The sequence below is a fragment of the Galeopterus variegatus genome, unplaced genomic scaffold (genome assembly GCF_000696425.1).
Source record: "Galeopterus variegatus unplaced genomic scaffold, G_variegatus-3.0.2 Scaffold6568, whole genome shotgun sequence".
Classification (NCBI taxonomy): Eukaryota; Metazoa; Chordata; class Mammalia; order Dermoptera; family Cynocephalidae; genus Galeopterus; species Galeopterus variegatus.
The window spans coordinates 72548-92915 of record NW_007732679.1 but is presented as its reverse complement, the minus strand read 5'-3'; the positions used below and the strand labels follow the sequence as shown (position 1 = coordinate 92915).

General features: G+C 35.9%; 1 protein-coding gene across 1 annotated transcript in view; it reads right to left on the bottom strand.

Moving 5' to 3' along the window:
• Positions 1-20368, bottom strand: part of ABCA12 (ATP-binding cassette, sub-family A (ABC1), member 12) — a 108116-nt gene that overhangs the window by 23748 nt on the left and 64000 nt on the right. Inside the window, exons 25-37 of the mRNA XM_008591024.1 lie at positions 19295-19441; positions 18193-18379; positions 15513-15731; positions 14120-14316; positions 12994-13154; positions 11321-11557; positions 10816-10966; positions 8282-8534; positions 7452-7538; positions 6514-6607; positions 3263-3390; positions 1887-1974; positions 140-245 (exon numbers count right to left, since the gene is read on the bottom strand). Of these exons, the coding sequence (XP_008589246.1) occupies positions 140-245; positions 1887-1974; positions 3263-3390; positions 6514-6607; positions 7452-7538; positions 8282-8534; positions 10816-10966; positions 11321-11557; positions 12994-13154; positions 14120-14316; positions 15513-15731; positions 18193-18379; positions 19295-19441 (2055 nt within the window). The remainder of the gene's footprint in view (positions 1-139; positions 246-1886; positions 1975-3262; positions 3391-6513; positions 6608-7451; positions 7539-8281; positions 8535-10815; positions 10967-11320; positions 11558-12993; positions 13155-14119; positions 14317-15512; positions 15732-18192; positions 18380-19294; positions 19442-20368) is intronic.

Genomic DNA, 20368 nt, shown 5'->3' with positions numbered 1-20368 from the left:
CTTCTAAACTCCTTTTAAAGACCCATGATTTAGATACCATAAAAAACCCACCACTTGGAGGAAACAGGGTATAATGTGCATGTTTATCTGAAGAGTATCAAAGTTGCAATACAAGACACTTCTTTGTAAGTAACTTTACCGTGTCGGGCAGCATCATATTTTGACATGTTAACTCGCAGGAGAAAATTATTCAGGCTGTTGAGGTAGGCTGGAAGGGAGTGATAGCCTTCTGGATCATACCATACCTGTCAAATTCCAAAAGAAGGCCAAATCAATATTGTGTTCAAATAAATTAGGCTGTCTTGACATCTGACAGGCTACCTTATTTATATTTAAAATAGGAGCACCAATTTCCCAATAACTCATTTCATCTTGGAAGGTTAAACTATACCCCAGAGTGTTGACCACAGACCTATAAATTTCCAACTTAGAGATGGGCAAAGTTTGGGAAGACAGTCGTGTGTGACAGAACTAAGTTAGTGTTTATTCCGGATCTTCTCTATAGGAAAAGCTTGAAATAAATTGCAAAAATCATTGTCACAACTCTCTCTGTAGAGGATACATGGTGATTCTGAGAGTAGAACTAAGATATTCTAGCACTTAATAATAGGAATGAAAACAAAAGGCATATAGACCAGGCTGAAGAAATAAAATACATATATAAGCATGTGTCCTTAGCAACAGGATTGATAACAATGAAATCCCCCACTAACTTTCTATTCGTAGCTATAACTCACAAGACAGTGAGTTACTTCACCTTCTATGTCAAAAACAAGTGGTTTAAAATAATGGTGCACCTCAACTCAAGAAATGCACTTGATAATTCAAAATTACAAATTTCATTTAAGAGTGATTTTGTATTAGAAACTTCCTTGTTGACGAAAGAATATTTACACTGTGGAGAGAGGAAGGAGAGGAAGAAAAGGCAGGCACTGAAACCCCCAGCATTACAATTAACTTTTTACATGACCTTGTGGAAATCAGCTAAAACAGGACCAATAATATCTGTCTCATAGGGATGTGAGGCAGAAATTAGGTATTTTGTGAAAAAGGTGATATTAATGCTTGACATATAACGGTCACTAAATAAATATTAGTTTCCCTAGTTTCCCCAAGAGCATATATGTCTCTTACTATTAAGTGAGAAATCTGTGAAGGACAATTTAGAAATCCCTAAGACTATCATTGATCATATGGGTAATCACATGTGCTGATTCTGTGACTCTAGCTTGTTTCTAGTTATGATTTAGAGGGAAAAAAATAATAAAAAGCCAGCAGGATTATTTATCTCCATCAAATTCAGTTAAGCTCTTTAAGAAGCAAGGCTAAACATACATGTTTCCATTCTCTAAAAAGTTATATACATAAAGAAAAATGCAAAAAACATAAGTGTAGAGTATAAAAAAATTATAAAGAGAGCACACCCATTAAAGCATCACACGGGTTGAAAAATAAAAATTGTCAACATCCAGAATACCTTCTCCCTGACCTTCTGTGTCCTTCCAAATCACAGTACTTTCTCTCTTTCCCCTAAACAATATGGTTGAGTTTTGTCTAATCTTGAAGCTGAGTTCTTTTATTTCCATTGTTAAAGTTTTATTGAATGAATACAAAACAATTTATCTCTTTATTCTACTGCATATGGGTATTCGGGGTTGTGTTTTTGGCTATTGTGAGAAATACGACTATGTACAGTTTTGTGCCTATATCCTGGGGCTTATGTGTACACTCTTCCCTAGGGTACATACACAGGACTGGAACCACAGGGTATGCGTAATGCCAAATTGATCATACCCATGTTTTGTTTTTACCTCATGAAAATGCTTGAACATATCAATTTCACATTCTCATTTGTATGATATCTCAGAAGAAAAATCATAATTTACCTTGGCAAGTGTTCTATCAGCAGGAACTGCTGTTACATCAAAACGAAGGTCTTTAGTCAAAGGCAGCCCAAAACTCCAACCTCCATATCTACATAGAGTAATAAAATTTATATTTGTTTTAATGTAGAAAATTTTCATAGATGGATAAAAAGTACTTAACTAGGAGCTCAATTTTTTCTTTCCATGAGGAACACATTTATAGTATGAAATAAATACTGCATGGCAAATATCTTATATTTTTATTGATTCCCTTTACCATATTTAGTCTCCAGTGTACATTATAACTAGAGATAAAAAGTACTTCTAAACAATTGCATATGTACAGTAATCATTCTGAAAACAAGTGATGTGACATATAATCTAATCAATTCTTTCATTTTAACTGACCTATGCACCATCTCAAAAAATCTTAATGTTTTCATGCTCAAATATTTTTTTTAGACAATACAAAAGTGATATAACATTAGTTCTTATCTTTTTTCAAATGGCTCAATTTCTTCTATACCTCAGGCATTTTTCCCTAGCATGTCCCCTGGCGCTATACTTTCTCTCTTCCTGAATGTTTGAAAGTAGCTTGGGTCTATTTAACTACCTGTAAGTTCATGATCTCCTAAAAATAAAAAGTTGATTTTTAAAATCAAGTAATAATTTTAAGAACAGATTAATTCAAATGTTCACCAAATTAGGGTCAAAGTTAAATAAATAATGGTGCAATTATATTAAAATAATCTTATGGCTATCATCCTAAATATGATGCTCTACAGCTATAGTTGTGGCATGCAAATAACATCATAGTATATTGTTGGTTTTCTTAAAAAGGCAGGCTTTAGGACAGTTTGTTTATAATAAAATCCATTTTGTTGAAAATATTTACATATGTATCTGTGACCAGAAAATTTCTTGAAGGATATACACCAAAATATTAATAGTGGTTATATCTGGGTGAAAAAATAACATTTTTTGCTCATCTGTAAGTTTTTAATTATTTTACAGTGAATGTTAATTATTTTGTATGTTGAGAAATGAAGGAGGGAAGAGATGGAGTAAAGAAGAAATTGCCAATTGTCACCAAAAGGCATGCCTTAAAACTCTCTAAGCTAGTATAATCCAGTCAATAAATTCTTTTTGCTTCCAGAAAAAATATACAAATTTAATATACATTTTTGAGGCCTAAAAATGCTTTTCAGTTTGCTAAAATAAATCTTAATTTACAGTCATTACTTAAATTTTAATACAGAAAGTCGTCTAGGGAAAACAGAACTTAACCATATAAATACTAGAAATTTGCATTTATTGTCTCTATTGTCTCAAGTTTACAAGACAGTTACTACTAAAATTAGAAAGCAATTAAATATATAATAAACAGAGTACTTTACCTTTTTTGGACAAACTCATTTGCAGTTGATATAAGATAATTTTCCATGCGGTGCCCAGTGAGGTTATAAATTACTTGGTTAGAATAAGTTCTTCTATGAGGTGGGGAATAGTTAAATTTAGGACATTCCTAAAAAATAAAGTTAAAAGTTACGTTTTTTTCTGGCAATGCTGTGCAAATTAAATATACAATGTCAAGGAGCTTCAGTCTCATGATTTGTCTATTACTGCAACGGGTAGAGTGTGATAAGACTGTCCTTTGACTCTAAAGAGCTTTGAAAAACAAATCATCTTGCCTGTGCTTAGAAATTAGAATCTGTGCAAATTAAATATACAATGTCAAGGAGCTTCAGTCTCATGATTTGTCTATTACTGCAATGGGTAGAGTGTGATAAGACTGTCCTTTGACTCTAAAGAGCTTTGAAAAACAAATCATCTTGCCTGTGCTTAGAAATTAGAACATATAGTTATTATATATGTGGAGCATATACATGTATTTAGGACTCACTTAAAGCCAAAAAAGAACACAAGTTAACAAATGTATGATATTCCTTGCACTGTGCTGACAAGTTTAATATGTTTGGAGAATGACATTAAACATTAAGATGACACAAAATTCCCTCAATAATTCATAGTAAAAGCCAAAAAATTGTTTGCCTCAAATTGAAATGGTAATGTTAACAGACGTAACTCGTCAGGGCTGACAGCAGTGGATGAAATATTCAATACATTAGTTTTAGGTACCTAACCTAGGAGACGGAGCTTAGTTATATATATTAGTCTTTTATATATTGCATTTGTGTGTGTGTATATATTAGTTTTATATGTTTTATATATATTTGTTATATATAGAAGTTTTATATACTCATATATATTTGTTTTATATATATCAGTTTTCTATACACAAACTTTTAGTCTGGAATAATTTTAGATTTACAGAAAAGTCATAGAGATAGTACAGACAATTTCTGTATATCCCTTGTCTGGTTTCCCCATTGTTAACATCTTATATTACCACATACATTTGTTTAGAGCTTAGTTTTTATTTTTATGCTCATTTATTTTTATGTTCATAGCTTTCTGCACCTTCTGTCCCTTCTCATGCTTCATTGCCATTCAGTTTGGGAAAAGTCTAGCACTTTTCCAGTTTTTCCTTTAATCTCTACACACTATGTCCCAGAGCCTGCAGCTAGCACCACACGTGTGTCCCAAGAACACAAAGTTGCACATTTCTCTAAAAAATCCAGTGCTGGATTTCATCTCACATCAAATTGTATCAACCTGAAGATCACCTTCCAGAAAAGCACTGGTTTCACAAATAATTAAAGGAAGATGTGCTTATCTGTACAGCACCTTAATTATTTGTGAAACCAGTACTGTTTCACAAGGTGAGAGATCACCAGGTGATCTTCAAGTGGAAGATACTCTTACCTATACAGAACATTTTTTTTAGCTTAACTTTTTTACTAAATTATATTATATATGGAGAAAAGCACATGTATTTTAAGTGTACCACTTGATGAATTTTGACAAACTGAATATACCTGTGTAACCAGCAACCAAGTCAGGAAATAAAACAATCCCAATACCCTAGATGGCCTCTCATTACACTCCTTTCAAATCACTAGTACCCCCAAAGTAAAAGACAGATTAGTTTTGACTTTTTCTATATTTTATATAAATGGAATAATATAATTTGCACTGTCTTGTGTCTGACTCTTTTCTCTTGTCATTATGTTTGTGAGAATTTTCCATATGATGTGTATAGTTACACATCAATTATTTTGCTGTATATGCATATAGTATTCCATTGTGAAAATATATCACATTTGACTTATCTATTCTACTGTTGGTGGACATATGGGGAAGTATTACAGTGTTGCTATGAATTTCCTAGTATATGTCTCTTAGTGAATCTGTTCATATTTCTGATAGGTATATAATAACAGTGGAATTATAGGTTCCACAGGGTATGCATATTTTCAACATTAGTATATATTGCCAGTTTTTAAAACTGTTTGCACCAAATTAAATTCCCATCAGCAGGGTATGAGAGTTCTGGCTGCTGAACATTTTTGCCAACACTTGGAATTTTCCTTCTTAATTTTAGCCTTTCTGGTGAGTGTGGAGTGGTATTGCTTTGTGGCTTTATTTTTATTTCTCATTGTTATTAAACAGTTGAAAATAGTTCTGGAGATATTATTTAAATCCATAATAATCATATACAGTGTATATTGACAAAATAAAAATTAAAAAAAAAAAAAAAATAAAATAAAATAAAATAAAATAAAATAAAAAAATAAAAATTACTCAGATTCTAACTTAAATATTAAGTTAGCTGACTTTTACTGTGAACTAAGAAAAAACATGAAGAATTTCAGAAATCAGCTAAATTAGATGAGGGATTAAAAAATTCTGAATACTGGGTGAGAATAATTTTTAAATTTGCAAGGATTTCAGTCATCGAGTCCCAGCTCTTCTTGTTACCATTTTGTAGGAAAATACCAAAATCGGTTGTATTCACTAAAAATATTTTTATTCTAAAATATTGTACCAAGACAGTTCAGGGTATAACCCATGTGTCATTTTGAAAAAAAATATTGCTAGATTCCCCACTTTGAGAAAGTAAGTGGACAACATAGTGACTCTTAGAAACTAATAGTGACCCCTCTTCTTCAACAATCTTTAACTTTCCTAGTGAATTTAGTTCTCTTAGAAGTTTGGCAAATGGATAAGCTTAGACAACTAAGGTCTGTATCTATAGAATGTAGACAGAGTAAGTGATTGTTGGATCATTTTTCTATTTCTTTCAAGAAATGATTTTTTTTCTGTAACCTGGAGGTGTTCTTAGCGACATATAGAGTTCTGTCCTGGATTTACACATTATTGACTCCCCAGCCGACCACTACTGTATTTTCAAATATGACAGTTATGGTGGACTTTGTCTTGTGAAACATAAAGCTTTCTAGACAGAACTGAATCAAGACTGAAAATTCGTTTTCAGTTGGTTACCACAAAGACCATCACAGAATTACCTACCTTTGGATATTTGTCCTGAGAAGGATTAAGGATTTAAAACAGTGACCTGAAGTTCAAAGTCAATATTTTTGAGCTACCCAGGTCCATATCTCCGAGTTACTAGCTTCAATAAAATGAAATTATACTGACTCCTTGGTAACCCAGATAGATCTTTCAAGTTTCAATATTTACTCCCTTCTTTTTCCTACTTCACTAAAACTGAATTCTATCTTACCTGGATATTTTCTGAGCAGGAGCAAACACCAAAATTAGTGATAGGTTCTCCACTGGTATTCCATTTTTCCAGACTGTCTTTCTTTAAACATCGCCTGCAAAATAAATCTTTACATATGAGCTTATTAGCAAGTACTTGGTATTAAATTCAGGTGTGTAGTCCTAGGTACAATTTACTGATTTTTTATGACTTAAATATAGATTGCACTACCATTTTCAAGTAATTTGACATTTTGTGGTGGGGTATTGAGGGATAGCATCTATTTGATTAAATGGTATTGAGAGCAAAGCTCACCAAATTGTCTCACTGTGGCAGGACGGAGATTTTTGTCTCCTTTATTCTCTCTACTCTTTCATCCTCTCTTCTGACAGGATGGGGATGCATTAGCATAATAATGCACTAATGTCAGGTTTATATGTGTTATGTACTATCTTGGAAACTTGAATAAGCAACACTGCATAGAGCAAAAATATGAGAATTGGAGTCAGAAGACCTTGGTTTCAGCTTTAGCTACACAATTTACTATCTAAATTTCTTTAGATAAGTATCTTAGTCCCTGTGAGCCTCAGTTTCTTTAACTGTAAAGTGAGATTAATAACTTGTAGGGTTGTTGTGATTGTTAAAGTATGCATACAAAAGAGCTGTACAAATTATAAAGCATCTAATGGTTGTTATTACAGTATAGTATAGCCATGGAATGAACTAAAGGAGATAAAATCTGTTAAAAAAAAAAAAAGATTTTTGTCAGGGTACTGCCCTCTTCCAGCCAAAGAATACACACACTCACACGCACACACACACACAAAAAAAAGATTTTTGTCAGGGTACTGCCCTCTTCCAGCCAAAGAATACACACACTCACACGCACACACACACACACACACACACACACACACTGGAATGTTAAAAACAAAACAAAAAGAGCACAAGCAACTTACAGATCACTGGTGTTCAGACACAGGTTGTCAATGCCAGGGAAGTCCCACATTGCTGATTCCAGTGCTTTTGTGCTTGGGTGAGAATTCCTGCAATATTAAAGAACAGAAATAAATTCATGATTCTTCCATATTAAAACTGTGCTCACATATAATTTGAAGAAATGAAATATGCTGTCTATAGAATTGGTTTCTTAAAAATCTAAGACTCAGTGTCAGAAAAAAAAAATGGTATCACAGGAAAAAATATGCACATGTCTCTATTTTGCTGCCTTATTATTCTAATCATTACACACATTTAGTGATCATCTATTGTATATATAACATTATATTACACAGAATTATGACACCGATGTTCATTATTCTTGAGATCAATAAAAAGTTATTTGCTGTATATTGCAACAAATTGGGAAGTCACATCTAACCTGGCTTTCTTGATTAAAGTCTAATCATTAAAAATAAATATCTATTGTAACTTTGTTTTTAGATGACTGCAAAAATTCTTAAAAAGTTATCTGTTGGTGATAAAAAGTGATGTATTACAATAAATCAAACTGTCAATTCCTTTAGCAGAATTAGGTACTGTGGGTCCAAATTTCTCTATTCTTCAGCACTCCACAGCATTCAGTCAGGTATACCTATACCTCTAGAAGCATCTTGGAAACACTCAATTTATTTTATTTTAATTTATCAATAGACAATGTAGTTGATTTTCGTGTCCCTTTTCTACCCTCCCTCTCTACCCTCCCCCCATCAACATCATATCTGTTCGCAAGTTCAAGGAATTGTTGTGATTGTTGGGAAACACTCTTAATTAATGGAAAGAAACTTACGCATAGAAGGCTGTCTGCTCAGAGGTGCCATAAAGAGAAGGGGAGATCTGGATTTCAGGATAACTGTTGCTGGAATTTCTCAGTGTGCCGAGGCCCATGGCAGTGGTTACAAAGACGATGGGGAGGATAACCTGAGCAATAAGACCTTTCCAGTTCCTGCGGGTGTGGTGGAACCTCTTAATGAGAATAGCCATTATCTTTTTTAATAGCAGTCCCAAACCATCCAACCTCTCTCCTCTTGTCAGGATTTTGTCTGATTAAGAAAAAGAGATTTGATATAATTATGGGAAATCATCATAATTCAAGTAGTAACTTCAAAAACTATGGATGGATGGTACAATATGGTGTGGTGGGTAAAACTTATATTTTAAAGATTTGGATTTGAGGTTCAGCAATTCACTTATCAGCTTTGGCCTTGAGCCTCTCGACTGGGAAAATTGAGGACCATAATACCCATCTCATATAGAACTGTATGTAAAAGTGGTTTGAAAATTGTAATTCACTATACACAAAATATTAGTCATAAACATAGTAATTTTACATGTCACAGTTAGATTTATATAATTTTATCAATAAATAACGTCTCCAAACTCTCAAGTCTCAGTGTAGTCCAGTACATATTACTAATTGCTAATACTCAAGACTAGCCTCTATCAAGAGATTGAATTCAAATTAGAGACTAAAACACCAGCCTAGTCCAAGAACTCATTCCAATTGTGAATAATTTAATGATTGTGAGTCTAATTGGCTCTTATTCTAATGTGAGGTCCAAAGAATTCAGCCTAAATGTAGGAAAAGGAAATCCCTCTCCTCCAAAGTATAATTCTAGCTCAAACACTCATTCATTACATTCTCTTTAGAAATTTGGAATGATTATATAGCTTTTCAAAACTCCATTTTTACCGTAAGAGTCACAAAAAAGAACTTATTGGAAAAAATGTCTACCCTCCCTTCCAATATGAAATGCTCTTCAGGTGCTGCGAAAAATTTCATGGCTTCTGAGAATCAGAGCAACTGTGGAGGCCATAAACTGTTGCTACCTCAAAAGAGCTCTTACAGCTAATAATTTCAGCAGCCCTCTTTAAAATATAGTTCAAATATAGTATTCTCTCCGAAAGCCTGTTACCACACATGCCTTCACATGTAATAAGGTGACAGTATTCGTCAACTCTGTGTATATTTTTAATTTTCCATCACAAATTATGCAGCACAAAAATCATGATCTTCATTTAGCTGATAAGAAAAAATACAAAGCTGCTTAATTTAAAATGAATTCCAATTAAACAGAGTGAACAAGTTTAAATGCAAACTCATATCTCTGCAAAAGGGAACTATGGAAGGAACTGAATATTTTGAGTTAATTAGTATGCTTTTCTGTTTCTTGAGAAATTACATGTGGATGACTTACAGGTGTATCAAATGGAGCAAATGTGCTTTCTCAAAGATAATGTCAATGAGGGGAATATTTTGACTGAAAAGTAGTTTCAAATTATGAGACAAACGCAGAGGAAAATACACAGCATTTACTTCCTGAAGCAGATGACCACTTTCTAATCAAAGACCTCAATTCCATGGACTTCACGACTTTATTCCCCAAAATTTGATAAATGAGAAATATGGCAGAGGACAAATGAGACTCAAGTTCCAGAATTATACAAACATCAGAGATTATCTTTTCTGAGTTTTAAAGCCAGGAAAATGTTTAATTAAAAGTTCTGTTTCTAGAGATTTTTCCCAATTTAAGCAAACTGCTTAAATGACTACTCTATAATTAATGTATCATTTTACTATATGCTTCCTTAAGAAAACAGTGTTTCCAGAGGTATAAATTAACTGTCAGAAAGAGAGTTAAGAGACAATATAAGTTTTTTCAAAAGCAGCCAATCTTTCAAAGTCATGTCAAGAAATAAAACTTTTTAAATATATCCCTTGTGAAGAATTGGGGTGGGGGGGAACCTATTATTATAGATTCTTAGCCATCAAGTTCAACTTTATCATTTCAGAGATTATTCCCTGAAAGCATTTTCTCAGCACCTGAATGACTCAGAGTGAGGGGAGGTTAGACATGGTTTCCAGTGAGATACCATAGATGACTCTTTTTTTAAACTTGTTTTTGATGACTATTGCCTCCACTTGAACGCGTCTAACAACAGGGAATAAACTATAAGATAAACTTGTCTGTCATTGGACAGCACCAATTATTGGACAAGTTAAAAAAGGACTTTAATTTGTTGAGCATGAGTCTGAAATTGTAGTAAATTACACCTTGAAAATGACTTGTGGTGGGTTGAAGGAATACTTTACCACCTTATCGAGGAAGGTCTCATGTTCTCCAAAGTACATACTTTTAAAGGAGAGAATTAGATTTGGTCTAATGAATACTTTGTATATTAAAAAGGGAAGCTTTTATTTCTTTAGTATTTTTGAAGTTAGAAAGAAACTTTGAAGTTAAATTTTAAAAAAATCAAAATTGGTGATTTTCTCACTCATGTCACCTATTGGAATTCATCAAAATATCCACGTTAGATTTATACCGTCTCTGTCTGTGAAATTGCTGCTGCTCACAGACAAATCGTCAGGAGTTGAGATGCCGTTGGTACTGGAATTTCCGATTTTCTTTTGTGTTAAATGTTCAAGACTCATATCACTATTTTTTTGTGACTCTTTAGTTAAGTTCAGAAACACCTAGAAAAAGAAGCCAGATCACTTCATTAACATAAAATGTGCACATCTTTTCTAATTTCTAAGCTTAATTTTGATTTCGAATTTCTATCACATTTATTCAGACAAATATTTCCCATCTGACTTTGAGTATTTTTGTATGTAAACAATATGTGTTCTCTGGTTGGAGGAACATTTTATTCTCAGAAGTCAGTCTTACATAAGAATGCTATAGAGATAGTTTTGAGCTTTACTGGTTTTGTGAAATGCTTACTTAAAAATATTTATTTTACTTTTTTAAAAAACTGAACATATTTCTTCTAAGGGAACAGCAAAAGTTATACCAGCTTTAAGAAAACAAGAAATGTCCAGGTGTACCTCTTCCACGGTGGTATCTGAAATGCCATAGCAGCCAATGTTGAGGTCACCCATGCCACTGTCCAGCGCTCTCAGGAGTGACAGATAGGCTCCTGAGACTTCGGTGCTAAATGGAGGAAGCACGTACACAAGCTCTCCCCCAATATCCTCTTTGAGGTAGGCATCAGGGAGGTGTGAGCGGATCATTGCTGTCACGGCCATTGTGTCACATACTGTATTTGCATTTAGATTTGGACTCTAGAGACAAAACAGAAGTTAAACACTCCCTTCTCCTTACACTGTAGTACCCAAGGACCCAAATCAGAAGGTCGTGAGTCCTTTTAGGCCACTCCAGACCTGACTTAGGTCCAGTGTCTCCCTATCCCACTTGGGGTCCCCAAGTCACCATTCTATCAATTGCATGTTCCCACCCCACCCTGTCCCTTCTCCAACCTCATAGCCCACCATCCTCCCTGTCATGTGCTCTACTCCAGCAACAACAGTGTCCTTTCTGTTGCTAGAGGGGTCAGGCTCAGGCATACCCCTTCCTCAGGACTTTGGAATTGCTGTTTCTTTGCCCCAGATAGCCACATGTTCTCTTCTCTCACTGGCTCCAACACATGGCCCAATGGTCCCTTTCTCAGAGACTCCTTCTCTTATTACTCTGCTTATAAATTACACCACCCAGCATTCCCTCTTTCCCCTCTCCTGCTATTCATAGCACAGAAATAACTATACTAAAGAATTTACTAACTACTAGTTGCTAATATACTAAATAATTTAGTTATTGATTGTATCATCTGAATTCCTCACATTCCATCAGAACAGAAACTCCATGGGGCCAGAGATTTTAATGTCATTAGTTCACTGCTGCAACTCTACTGCCTAGGACAATGCTGGGTACATCATAAGGCATAATACACACTTAATGCACACATTCCTGAATGGATTAACAAATGTAACAATAAACTACTTTTTATATTTTTGAAATCACCATCAGGATGATTAGATATACAATAAATGAAGACAGTAAAACATGCCTAATAGTATATACATCTTATACAGTATTTTTATATCATATGCTCTGTTAGATGTAACATGACTCCTTAGCCAGATTTTTGTTCTTCAAAAGATGTATATTGACAAAATAAAATAAAATTTGGAAGTAAAAAAAAAAGATGTAAGACATGGTTGACCTTAGTTATAGTCTCCGCACTGCCACTTGAAGAGTCCTAATCAGGAAGTGAATACATGACTTCATATTCTCTTCAGTTTCTTGTGATAAAGCAGAAAATCTAATTTTTAGCATTAAGGCTGAAATGTTAAGGAAACTAAAAGGCTGATCCTCCATCAGTAACCCTAAAATGCAGATCAATTTTTACCTAGTACTTTGATTCTCAATATACAGTTCCCATACCAGCAGCATCAGCAGCACCTGGGAACTTGTTATTAATGTACTAAATTCTGGAGCCCTATTCTGGACCTGCCGAATCTGATTCTCTTGGGATGGGGCCGGAAGTCTGGCTTTTAACCAAGACCTCCAGGATTCTGATGCTTGCTCAAGTCTGAGAACCAATAAGCTAGCATATTAATGAGTTTTAGCAATGAATAAACTTGAAGAGATTCTGCCTCCATTTCATATAAAAAATCAATGTATGACCCCCATAAGAAGATATGGTTTCTCTCCTACCAACCTTCTTCTTGGTGAGCGTGAGGTGATAGCCATCCCCAAATACTTCCTTGAGGTAAAACGGTGACCCGCAGCACCGGAGCCCGCCATGCTCCAGGAAGGCGATGCGGTCACTCAGCACTTCTGCCTCATCCAAGTGGTGCGTCGACAGAATGATTGTTCTGGCTTGAAAATACAGACGAGGATGACAGAGAATGCAAAATGAAGGCACCATCCCCAAGACAGAGAGTAACCAGGAGTAAACAAGGGCAAGGGTCACGTTTTATGAGCTAACTAAAAAACTAACTGATCACAAAGAACTTCCAAAATGATCAAAGAGAAATTCAGAGGATGAGCTAACTAAAAAACTAACTGATCACAAAGAACTTCCAAAATGATCAAAGAGAAATTCAGAGAGAGTGTTCTTAAATATTTGAGGTGCTTTCCATATAAGACAGCAGCAAATAAGCAGCTAACTAAAAAACTAACTGATCACAAAGAACTTCCAAAATGATCAAAGAGAAATTCAGAGGGAGTGTTCTTAAATATTTGAGGTGCTTTCCATATAAGACAGCAGCAAATAAGCATTTATTACACCGTATGGCTAAGTGTCCATCCTGTGTCCTGTGGGCACTAGCAACTCAGCCCAATTGTCAGAGTTTTGCTCCTGGGGCTTCATTTTGCACTCTTTCTTTCTCTGTCTCTTTTTCTTCCTTCCTTCACTATGAAAAAGCAATAATTTTAAAGACTTTTTGCATATTCCTCTCTGATCAATCCACTCCACACTGATTACTCCTTTGCTTCACATCCTGTTAGCACTTATTTAGTCTGTTTTCAATTTATTTTCATTTGTGTATGTTTGATATCTCTAATTAGATTCTAAGCTCCTCTAGGCAGACTTTGGAACTTCTCTTGGATTTGCATGCTTTCAAAAAGGCCAGTTAAGTACTCTGCTCACAGTGGGCACAAGAAGGATAGTAGCTAATTGACCCAGAAATTTAGCTGGGAAAAGAGAAATCTTGAGAAAACAAAGAGCCAATCTTAGATGTTTAAAGAAAATATTAAACAAAAAGGCTTCAACTTGCTTTAGTGTATCCCAGAGGGCAGACTTATGACTGTTGGGTGGAGAAGATATGAGAAAGTACTCATACCAGTTTTGTTCTTGGATATAACATCCCATATACTTCGACGAGAACATGGGTCAACTCCAGTGGATGGTTCATCCAAAATTACTACCCTTGATCCACCAATGAGAGCTATGGATATGGATAATTTCCTCTTCATTCCTCCCGACAGTGTTCCAACTCTCTTATGACGATGGCTGTACAGTCCAGTATCTTTTAAAGTCCTTCAAAAAAATGTATGGTGGTTATTTTTTACAGATAGTCTATCTAAATACTAAAAAAATACAATAAACACCCTAAGTGCTAGGTATTCACTAAGCAACTATTATGTACTCAGTAAGGTACAATAAATTATTGAAGATTCATAATATAGTTTTCTGTTGTTTATCACCTAGTTGGAGGTACAAAAGTAATACTCAGAAAAAACCACAAGGGAATATATAGTTCATTCATTTGACCAATATTTATAGAGTGCCTGCTCATTTTGTGCCAGGCCATATTTTAGCTTCTGGGGAAAAGCAGTAAGCAAATTAAGGTCCTACCCATATGGAGATTATGTTCTAGTATGTGTGTGTATCAGGAGGGATATGGGGGAAATCTAGTTGATAAACATATTCCCAAGTAACTTTCTAATATGCCAGGTAATAAGTGCAATACAAAATAAATAAAGCAGGGTACATGCAATGAGGAGTGCCTGGGGCATGCTGTTTTAGGCATCTATTTTATACTTGGCAGTAACCTCAGAAAAGGATGCCATTTGGGCAGAGACCAGTAAAGTGGAGGAGTAAGAAATGGCTGTCTGGGGAAGGGTGCTATAAATAGAAGGAAGAGTAAGTGAAAAACCCTGGGGCTGGAGCAGCCTAGCACACCCAAGTGTACAACTAGGCCAGTGCACCTAGAGCAGAGTGACTGGAGGGAGTGGAAGGAAGAGAAATCAGAAATGAGACTGGGGGCAGGTCATGTAGGGCTTCATATGCCTCGATAAAGACACCATTGAGTGTTACACTGAGCGTGGCAAGAAGCCACTAGAGGGTTTGAACCCAGAAGTGACATGCTCTGATTTGCAATTTAAAAAGATCGCCCTGGCTGCTCTTTGAGGAATAGGTTGTATGAGGGAAGAGCGGAAGCCTGAAGTCCAGTTAGGGGGCTTGGACCAGTGTAGTAGCCATGGGGATTAGAAATAAAGGATTTGGGGCAATATGGGAGCCAGAGATGAAGAGAGTTAAGCAATTTTAGTAAAATTGGCTGGTGAGGACAATGACATTAAATGTATACAATACCAGAGAAGTAGAAAAACTAAAAAGCAATTGTCCTGTGAGAAAACATTTCCTGTTGGTATTACGACCATAGCTCGACCAGGTAAGCTATGGGTCTCTGAGAGGAGTGAGCAGCTCATGCTCTCAGTCCTGTCAGAACTCACCTTTTTACTTCCTCGTGGAGCTGCTTTCTGGTCCAGTGAGGAACTTTGATGGAGCCGTATAAGAGAAGGTGCTCCTTGGTGGTGAGGTAGCTGAACAGGACGTCGTGCTGCATGCAGACCCCCATGTTCTTCCGCACAGAGTCGAGGTCTGTTTTGATATCTTTTCCATACACAAAGATGGTACCTGCTGAGGCCCCAAACAGCCCAGTTAACATGGAGCTGGAAATGAAGAGATGATCAATTAGGTATGAACCAAGAATTTGAACTCAACATTGGGACTAAATATAGCTCAGTTGTTAGCAAAAAATGTTACAGTGTATCTCCTTAGGTAAGGTCAAGTTATGAAATAAAATGGCATTAAATGGGAACAAAGCAATAAAAATGACTTTTAAGCTTCTAATAATTTAGAGTGTTACATAAACACTACATCATGACAAATCTGATGGTGGTTAAAAATGTTACAGTGTATCTCCTTAGGTAAGGTCAAGTTATGAAATAAAATGGCATTAAATGAGAACAAAGCAATAAAAATGACTTTTAAGCTTCTAATAATTTAGAGTGTTACATAAACACTACATCATGACAAATCTGATGGTGGTTGTGGTGGTGGTGGCTTTTTAATTGCACGTGCACTCTCTCCTTGAGCAAACTCATGTGCTTCTCTGGCATCCCCTAGTATCTATAGGCTGACAAGTCTTGAGTTGATATCTCTAACCTAGACCCCATCACTCAGTTCCAGCCTTGTTCTATACATCGAGTAGACAATGCCACTTCTCCGTGAGATGCCTTACAGTGTCCTCACACTCAACATGTTTAAAACTGGGCTCAAGATCTTTGCCCTCAAACCCACGTCCTCATCCATCTTACCTCTTTCACTGTGTGATAAATTCATACACTGGTTGCACAAGCCTGGAATCCAGAAGTCGTTTCTACACCCTCCTCCTGTCTATGGCTCCTTAGACCACCCACATCTCTCCATTTTCATAGTCGCCACCACAGGGCCAATTACCATCACCACTCACCTAATGCATCTCTCCAAGCTCGTACCTCCACTTCCCACATGCTCTTTGGTCATCTCCAGTCCCTTTCCTACACTGTGACTACAGTATTCTCACCTAGATAATTCCCCACCATCTTTCAGATGGTTAGTAAACTGGGCAATCATGTGTATTTATATTTATCCACTGTAACGTAAGACCTATGAGGGCAGGGGAAAGACCCGTTTTCTCACCACAACGTCTCAGTACGTAACCAGTGCCTTGAAGCTAATACTTGTATATTAAACAGGGAATCGGTACAATATGCGATTTTCCCATAAAAACACATTGAAAAACAAATTGCGTGATTCCTTCTTTATGTTAAAGGTTTTTATTTAGAACAATGAAATGGGGCATTCCCAGCTAAAATTGCAGCCTCTTCAAAAGCCTTCTAAATGCCTTTTGTTCATTGGTCTTTTGTTGCCTATTAGAGATCTTGCCTTTTGAGCATTGTATTCTCACTAGAAAGCCAACTCTGGCTTTAAACAAGGCGTGCACAAGACAGAGGATATATGTTCACTCATTTTATGACCTTCCTTTGTCCCCTTTTATTCCCCCACCCAAAATTAATTTTAATATGATTTGGCAGTCACTGAGCTTACTCATGATGATACAAAACGGGATACGCAGCCACTGACATTTTTTCTCGAACAAGGGCTAGAATGCCAACAGCTGACTCAGCAGGTAAGTGGACAGGGAGCATTGGCGGAAAATCATACACACACAAAAAAATTCAAAGTAATGTCACTTTTAGAGCATTTGAATCTCTTCTTCATTCTGACACAGGAAAATGCTACTTCAGTGAACAGTGAGAATGAACAGCACACGTACTGCTCCTGGCCTTTTTGATCTATATCTGATCGCTGGTGATTCTTTTGTATCTTTATGATCCAAGGCCAGGGTTTCCTGTGATGGGGCAACTGGGGCTGAGTGTGTTTATAACAGGATGTGCAGACTCAAGCTTATACATGGCCCAGGACAGAAATGCAAATAAATGAAACAGACTGGGTGTATGAGGCAGTACAGATTGGTGGAGACCAGGGATGAACCAGAAAGCAGATGTTCCCTTTGAAAGAACAGTCACTAATGAGCCCCCACTAATAGTCTCTAGCTAAGAATGCAGACTCAGTATTGCAGAACTTCCTAAGAGAAGTTCTTAGGAAGTTCTTCTTAGGAAGAACTCCTAGAACTTATGTAAGAGAAGCCAAGAATATTTATTTTTATTTTTTGTTTTTGTTTTGGTGGCTGGCTGGTACAGGGATCAAACCCTTGACCTTGGTGTTATCAACACTGTGCTCTAAGCAACTGAGCTAACCAGGCAGCTCCAAGAAAATTTATTTTTATTAGGAAAATTTCCATTTTTAAATATTGTCCCTGAATTTAAAAATCTAAGAAGTACTGGGTGAGCCAACACTAGGTGGACCAAATAAACCTGTCATCTGTTGGACCCGACCTGGCCTTTGAGTTTATAGTTTAGGACCTCTGATTTAGACACCATTCTATAGCATACCGGTTGAACCATCTTACTCAATCTGGGAAATGTAGTAATTTTATTTTTTACAAAAGAGGTTAGTTCATGGGAAAAAAACCCTGTAATTTTTATAATATGCTTTCGTAACAATAAGTGTTGAAAAATAACATACATGGTAGTAGTTTTCCCAGCTCCATTGGGTCCCAGCAATGAAGTAATATGCCCTTCATAAAAGTTTAGATTGAGGTTATCAACAGCGACTTTTGAGCTATAGATCTTTGTGACCCCGTGCAGGGCAACCCCAACTGTGAGATCTTTAGGTTCAGGCTCAATGTTGGAGGGAAACAAATATTCAGGACCTAGAGAGAAATCAAGGGAAGAGTCATAAGCTCACAAATAAGAAAATGCACCTATGATTAGACTTTCCTTAATTAAATATTGAAGACTATAAAAATACAACCCTCTAAGAAAAAAAAAACCAAAATGATTTATAGTCTTCATTCAGCCTCCTCACTTGGTTACAGAATGAATGAGAGTGGGGAACCACCTACTCTAAGGTTTATATCACCCTTTTCTGTTGGAAAAAGCAGTCTCAGAGTAGTGTCATAATTACGAATTCTCCATTATTCAACAGATCTCAAATATTCGAAAGATAAGTCTGAGGCTTGATCCTCTGCACGGAATGATACCAATTTAGAGTAAATGTCTACAAGTTGTGATTTCACAATGACAAGGCTAGCTCAGATCTGTGATTTGTAGGACCTGGTTCACTAATTACTATCTACACCTCCTTTAGGTATCATAAAAGGACCACTTATATGGGTCGTACTTACTTTATAGAGATGACACTACTCACCTAATATCAGTAAGACATGAGCTTTGAACTATTTTTCTAGTATTACTGATGGGTTATGCTAAATTACCCATACTTGTTACTTGGTTACTCCTTATGACTAGTGACAGATGGCTGGAGTTAGGGGTGCAGACCATGGCCAAGGAACAAAATTTGTCTCTGTGTGAATCTAACTGGACCACAAAGGGATCTGCAATCTTGGCCTAATTAGTACCATATGCTAACTAGCTGAGCTAATGAGCCCAGAAAAGGCCACAATTTAATCCTCATGAGAGTCCAAACACATGTGTGTAGACATATTCATCCCTGACTAAAATGATGATAATTTTGCCATTTAGAAAAACATAATTAAAACTACTGGTCATATAGTTTTTATACAATTTTTTTCGTAAAAATGATGTTGTTGACCTACTTGTCTTACTGGCAGATGGGTTGGTGTTCTGCATCATGATATTAGTAAACATAAGGCCGTTGCTTTTCTCATGCTTCACCTCTGCACATCCAGATCGTTCCTTCCAATAGGAAGGAAGGATTGGGAAATACCAAGGAGCTGCCATACCGTATGTCCCTGCAGTAAAAATGTATTAGGAAAAGTGATTATTAATTGATTGTTAACATTAAGCATCAGAAACTAAATAATAAAATATGGTTCAGGAAGTAGTTTCATTTTTTTGATGCTATATAAAACTAAAGGGTGGTATCAGTTTCTAAAAGTAAAAAAGATAACCTTTTTTTTTCTTGTTTTTGTTTTTTTAAACAGCTTCATTGAGGTATAATTACATACCATAAAACTTACCCATTGTAAGTGTACAGTTGGATGATTTTTAGTAAATTTATAAAGTCATGCAACCATCACCACAATCCACTCTTACAACATTTCTATAATATACATGCCAAAAAATTCTCACACCCATCTGTAGACAATCCCTGCTCTCACCCCAAGTCCTAGGCAATCACTGACCTGTTTTCTGTCTCTACATATTTGTCTTTTATAGAAGCCTTATAAAATTCTCACACCCATCTGTAGACAATCCCTGCTCTCACCCCAAGTCCTAGGCAATCACTGAGCTGTTTTCTGTCTCTACATATTTGTCTTTTATAGAAACCTTATGTAAATGAAATCACACTCCTTTATTCATTTACAGCATCAAAAAGTGTACAAATATAAGTAAGGCTTAATGGGAAAACATCTCAGCATGTTAGAAGGAAGGACTGCTTGAGACCTGGAAGGAGGAACCCAACTTGTCTTCTTCCACGAAAACCTAGTAAATTCTCCTTAGAATTAGGAGATTTGGTTTCTGCCTCATAATATCTCACACTCCTGTTTGGAAAGACTGGATTGTTTTGACACTATTCCATGCTTCTTAATTCACTCCATCTTTTAAGGGCATATCAAAGAGGAAATTCAGCAGTACATTGTCACATTCTGAAAAATTTTGGTTAGTTTTGGGATTTTAGTATTTCTTTTTGAAGATTACATGTGGCAAATCAAATA